This window comes from Galeopterus variegatus, unplaced genomic scaffold (genome assembly GCF_000696425.1).
Source record: "Galeopterus variegatus unplaced genomic scaffold, G_variegatus-3.0.2 Scaffold146, whole genome shotgun sequence".
NCBI classification, from domain to species: domain Eukaryota; kingdom Metazoa; phylum Chordata; class Mammalia; order Dermoptera; family Cynocephalidae; genus Galeopterus; species Galeopterus variegatus.
In genome coordinates, this window is record NW_007726257.1 from 807,801 (window position 1) to 814,258 (window position 6,458).

Consider the following 6,458-nt stretch of genomic DNA (forward strand, 5'->3'; position numbering starts at 1 on the left):
ACTTTATTAAATTTTTATTTCCACTCATGTAAGGTGGCTTCAATGCCAAAGCAAATTCAGTGTTAGAGAAGTCAAGGTATAAATAAAAGACATGTAGCTAATTCTGCCTTTTTGTTTTTTAAAAGAAATTATGGACACCCAAGCCTAATTCTGTGCTATCATTTATTTTTTTTATTTTTTATTTTTTTGTCCTTTTTGAGACCGGCTGCACCGCGCTCAGTCAGTGAGCGCTGTGAGCGCACCAGTCACCCCTATATAGGATCCGAACCCACAGTGGGAGCACTGCTGCGCTCCCAGCGCCGCGCTCTCCCGAGTGCGCCAGGGGCGCGGCCCTGTGTCATCATTTAAACATTTGCCCGCAGAGGCCCTCCCTGGCCTGCCATTCCCTCTGGGCCCTGTTTAGCTGTCTACCCCTCACCTGAGCAGTTAATCCCCCAGCAACGATGCCCTGCTGGCATTCCCATTCTCTCCATCCTTTCTCCCTTCATTTCTTCATTCAACAAGTCTGTTTTGAGCACCCGCTATATGCTGAGCCCTGTGCCAGGAACAGAACAGCAATGGACAATGCAGTGATGGTCACTTTCCCCAGGCCTCCCATGTGGGGAGCAAGAGGACTTCATAACAGTTCATGTGCACACAGTGTCACTGCTTTGTACTCTGAAAACAACTGTGGCAAGAATAACAGACCCTGGGCCGGCCCGGTGGCGCACTGCTACAGTGCGCCGCTTGTGAAGCGTGGCGGTGCTCCCGCCGAGGGTTTGGATCCCACATACAGACCGGTTCCCGCTCACTGGCTGAGCGAGGCGTGGGAGCAACACCGAGGGTTGCGATCCCATTGCCGGTCCCGGTCCAGTACGGGGGCGACACAAGAATAACAGACCCTGAAAAAAGAAAAACAGATGCTGCGTTGACTTGACACAGAAAAACACACATTTTGCAAAACTTCTGGGGAGGAATGGTATTCCCCTGTGGTGTCTGAGCTTCACTAGAGATGTATACCATGTCAGATGCAAATTATAGAGAGACACCTGCACGCCTTCAGGTATCACCTGCAGAAACACAGTTGCCACACCTCTAGGTGGGCAGAGGACCAGCCCTGGCTTTCTATGACCAGGTGTCTTACTTAACTATGTATGGACATCTTCCATCTTAACATCTACAGTGTCTATGATGATGTTGCCTAATATGTTAGTGACACTAAATAATTATTAGTTCAGCTGGCCTGACGTCAACTGAGAAGTCCTTGGCCTAAATATGAGAAAGAACTAGCAGTTCAGGAATCACACTTCAAATCAAGGAAGCAAGCACTTTCCAGCACAGGTGTGACTGCCCGACATTTAGCACAGCCTCTTGGACTCACTGAAACTTGAATAAGCAAATCAGTAATAACAATGGTAGAAGACGAACCTCATTTCGTGCAACCAGAGTTATAAATGCTCCTTGTTTATAGCACTCGATAGCAATGCACTTCCCAATGCCGCTGGAACCTCCTGTTACCTAAAAACAAAAGTAATAAAATCTTCTTAGCACGTGACATCCCCCCCCCCCCCCCCCCCGGGGGGGGTTTTAAAAAAAATTCTATGGGGGTGCAAAAAAACCTATAAAAAAAAAAAAAAAGGGGGAAAAAAAAAGAAAAAAAATCCCTTTACCCCGTTAACCCCCCCCCCCCCCCGCGTAGGAAGTTTATTTAAAATAGCTATGATGGGCTCTAAAAGCGAATCTATAAGAACAAAATGTTTAGCTATTGTAGCTTCTTCGTTGTGAACCTAATGATTGGAATATACGCAAGCATGAAAGATTATATTGTCAGCAGGGCTGATGATTTGTTTTCAGTACTGGATGATAAATGCACACCTATAATATTTTTCTGAGTTCACTAGAGGGAAGAAAGTGCCCTATAACTCTAGCTAATAAGTAATAAATTGGTCTGCCTCTGATTCTGAATCCAAATGAATCTTACTTCCTACTGCACATCGATGCAAGACTAGCTCTATGACAGATTGAAAGCATGGCCACCTGCATAAATCTTATGATATTTTAAATGACTTTTCTTATTATGAAAGTAATAAACGATCACAAGGAAATACTGCAAAGCAAAGCTTTTCTTCTTGTACTATTCCGTCCCTCAGAATTTATAGCTCAGCCATATTGCTGTCTTCCAGTTCCATGCTCCTTCCAACTACAGGGCCTTTGCACATTCTCTTTCCTCTGCTGGCAATGCTCTCCTCCCCCTCTCTCTGTCTAGCTGGCACCTGCTCACCCATCAAATCACAGCTCAAACATCACTTCCTCAGAAAAGTCTTCACTGCCTGCCACACTCCCACTCCCACCTATTTTTCAGCACTGAATCCTTTTTTCTTTACTTTATGGCACTCACATAGTCAAACAGCCATGCATTTATTTGTGTGATTATTTAATTCACAAAAATCTCTCCTGTCATCACCCCATAAACTCCATAAAAATACCAATTCTATTTCTGTTTCCCACTATATTCCTAGCCCCATAGCACAGGAAGAACTCAATTTATGAGGATACTTCAAAAAGTACATGGAAAGATTCATAGTATCTCTTAATTCTATTTTTCCACAAACTTTTTCAAGTACCCACCTATATCTCACTTAATAAGACAAATGCAACATTATTTTTCTATTTGTTTTCCCTATGCAAATTATACAACATTGCATGCTATAGTCCTGCTTTAAAAAATTATATCATAATGTCATGTCAAAAAACTAAAAGTCGTCCAATTTTGCATTAAAATTATATCAAAACTTAACCATTTCCCTCTGGTCAGACATTTCAATTATTTCAAATAATAATTCTGCAGAGCCCAGTTCAAATGTCCCCTGCTCAGTGACTGTGTCGGTCATGACCTTTACCTGTCACCATTTACCTTATGCAGTTACTTATAGAAACAACTTAGCTCCCTCGCCAGACTATCCGTTCCTTAAGGACGAGAACCAAGTCCAACTGATTTCACTCATTCCTTGCACAAGCGGTTGCTAAATAAATATGTGCCTACATTAATTTGCAAAATGGTGTATGATGCAATTTCTCTGAAAAATACAATGCCAAAAAATCCTGTAAGTAAAACTTCCCTATTTATTACGCAATGAATTAATGGAAGTGGAAGTTACGAGATTAATGAGAAAATGCATAGGTTCTGAACTGTAATGTAGATATTAGCTATTGTTATTATTACTGTGCTTTTTTCTGGACCGTATAAAGGTAATCTAGTTGTGTAAATTTACCGCAAAGCAAAAAGCAGGGTTTAAATCACTTATAAGATCTCTTCTTAATAAAAGTCTGACATCAGCTTTTGGGTCATGGCTTACAGGAAACTAACCTTAGTCAAGTCAGCTAATTCTTACAGAGTATCTAAGAATACCCTTAAGCCTATGTAATTCTGAATGTTATAAGAAACTAAAAGGGATTTTCACAATGGCTGAGAAAAGTGGTCAATGTATACTGAGTTGCCTGACTGTTGCTAAATTGAGCCCAGATGGGGGACACTAAAGATAACAGTTTAATTTCCTTTCTTTATCACTCCCTCTTACTATTCATTGCACATACTGTTTAAGTATTACTGTCTCTTTAACCACACCATATAGCTCTTATTAAGGGTAACTGGATGGTTTACTACCAGGGGAGCTGCTCCCAGTCACTTCCAAAAAAGAGAGGATTCAAGTAAGTATATTCTGCTTGCTGCAGTTTTCCACTGTAATTAGGGAGACAACACTAGTAATATAAGAATTGTTCTAAAAACAAAACGAAGTTTTAAGTTTGGTCACGCTTCCACATAGGCTGACAGTCTAAAGATTAGCTACCTCTCCTAACACCTCCCAGTCTAGCCCTAACAAATCTCAAGAAAAATAATTACACTTTCAGTCTTCCTATGACATTAAAAAAGAAGACAGATGGTGACATCATGTGAATTATTCATGTCATTCTCACGTTATTTATAGTGGTTCATTAAAACGAGATGGTGAAAATAAGAAATTCTTCTTCGTCTATCCTAAAAGACATCGTGTTTAGTATCTTTCTATGACCTGCAGCTTGATGGGGCTGGAAGGACCAGAGTCAAGGTTAAGTGAAAATGTCTTATAAATAACGAAACAAAAAATTCACTCTACTTTTGCCTTTACTTTCTCCCAAGTTAGGCTCTGCAAGCACAAGTTCTGGAAGAAACCAACTCTTCACGCCATGCTTTTGAGGCAGAAGTGCTCTTGTGCAAGTGAAACTCTTGATACCTCAGCGAGACTGTAAAGTTTTGCTTCTCTCACTCTTCCCCTGCCCACCCCCCCCCCTTTTAAAAATGAGTCTACACTCAACTTCTCACCTACCTTCCACATCAGGAATAGCAGGAGTTGGAAATAAACGAATAGTTTTACAAAGGAGAAATTACAGAAAACATATTTTCTCATTCACAAACTCTTGTCTAGATTTAAACCACTCTAAAAGAAGTGACCACCTTCTCCTAGCTCAGTGGGGAGGCCTGGATCGCAGCAGAGACGCCTATGTCACCTCTGGCAACAAGAACATGCCTGCTGCCAGCTTAGTAACTAATCCCCGTTATTCATAATTCCCCGCCTCAGTGTGCCCCGGGGTCGGGAGATCCAAGTAAGAAAGCTGATGAGAAGGCCACTGCAAACGGCAAGTGCCGGGCGCGGGGGAGGGGGCGACTCTCTGGATTTGAGAAAGGTGCCATGCTTGCAGAGCAGGCACTGAACACACGAGCTTCCGGTAAGAAACAACCAAACCCACCGCTTCGTTCCTAAAGCCTAGCCCTGTCGTTCAGCTCATCCTTCTGACTCTGAAACACTGGCAAAGGACTGCACTGGAGCAGCAGTCAGCAGACCCCAGACCGAGCTCAGAGACGAGCAGTGGAGACGGGACAGAAGCGTCCCAACCGCGCCAGCCGAGACCGCCAGCCCACTGGGTTCTGAGCAATTCCCCCCCCCACCTCCAGGTGAGTCACTTCCTGGAATCCTTTGGCGACTGCTCTTTCTGTCACTCGCACAGGCCATCTTCCAACTCTAAGATGCCTCGGCGGGTCCTGGAAGCTGGGACCACCCTTCCCCGATGCTTGCCCCCTGGCGACCCGGCCCGAGCGCCTGCCCCCGCCCGGGACCAAGAGCCGCACCCGGAGCGCCACCGACCGCTGTGTCCTTGACAAAGTTTCTCGGCCTCTCTGTTCCTCAGCTGACTCATCGGGAAAACTAAGGATAGAAATATCCACATCCGAAGGATGCTTCGGGGATTAGCCAGCAGCTCCTGGGCCCCTGGAGACCCCGGCTTGCTGGCGCTGTCCGCCGCCACGCCGCCCTCCGGTCCCGGGAGAAGCCAGATGCAGCGGAGGGCGGGTCCTCGCGGCCAGACGCCCGGCCCGAAGGGTCAGTGCCGCGGTGGACGGTGGCAGGTGATCTCCCCATTTGGCCGTCCCTCCCTGGGGACCATGGCCTGGAAAAATAAAAGACGTCGGCGGCCCGGCCTCCGTCGCGGGCCGTCCGAGCAGGCCAAGGGGTCGGCGCGCAGCAACAGGAGGCCACTCACCACCACATGCGCCCCGGGCAGGGCGAGGGGCTTGGGGCTGATGAGCGGAGACACCATGTACAGCAGCAGCACGAAGGCCACGAGGAAGGCGGCCGCCAGCAGCAGCATCGCTCCGCCGGGGCCCGCAGGCTCGGTGCGGCGGGCGGGGGCCGCGCAGGCACAGCGCGCTGGGCTCGGCGGCGGCGACACCAGAGCGGTCACGCGCGGCCCGCGCGCAGCCAGAGCCCGGAGTGTTTGGGTTTGCAGGAGAGGGCGGGACGGCGGCGGAGGGGAAGAGGAGGAGCCCGCGAGGGGCGCGATCGGGGCGGGGCGACGCTTCCAGGGGGCGGGGACGCTGCCACGGCCCAGGGCAGACTGGCTTCTGGGGGGTCCCGGGTGTCCCCCACATCTGCGACATGTGGACGGGGCCCCGCCACCCCACCTGCGGAAATGGGCCTCCCCGAGCGCGCAGCGAGCGAGCTGCGGCAGCGCCACGGGCGCCGCTTCTGGGAGGGGCTGGTGACTTGCTCCCGTTTTGTGTTAAGGTTACTTCTTAGGACCCCGCAGAGCAGGTTGCCCGACCTTCCAGAACCGCGAGTCTGAGGGTTCGAACCACTCGGGTCCCGGGAGTTCCGCCTGGTCGCGGGCACCGCCGGCGCACACCGCGGGAGGGTTTCAGAGCCCTGGAAACAGTGGCCTGGGGATCTGCGGACCTCCTCAGTGCGGAAGCCCGGAGGTGAGGCTCCGGAATCCCGGGGTCCATTTCGTAGTTTCTTGGGGTACTTAGCAAATGGTCACAGCCCATTTTCGCTTTTCAGAAGACCGGGAAATCCTTAACATGGAGTTTTGAAAATCACTTAGATAATTCAATTTCCTTGAGCTCAGAGTTCATCTTCTTTACAAGAGAAGATTTAAAACAAAACAGA

The 6,458-nt window shown here is 48.2% G+C and overlaps 1 protein-coding gene across 1 annotated transcript in view; it reads right to left on the reverse strand.

Moving 5' to 3' along the window:
* Window positions 1-5,740, reverse strand: part of KDSR (3-ketodihydrosphingosine reductase) — a 39,448-nt gene extending 33,708 nt beyond the window's left edge. The window contains exons 1-2 of the mRNA XM_008591253.1: window positions 5,554-5,740; window positions 1,408-1,497 (exon numbers count right to left, since the gene is read on the reverse strand). Of these exons, the coding sequence (XP_008589475.1) occupies window positions 1,408-1,497; window positions 5,554-5,661 (198 nt within the window). The 5' untranslated portion in view covers window positions 5,662-5,740. The remainder of the gene's footprint in view (window positions 1-1,407; window positions 1,498-5,553) is intronic.
* Between the last annotated feature and the right edge of the window lie 718 nt (window positions 5,741-6,458).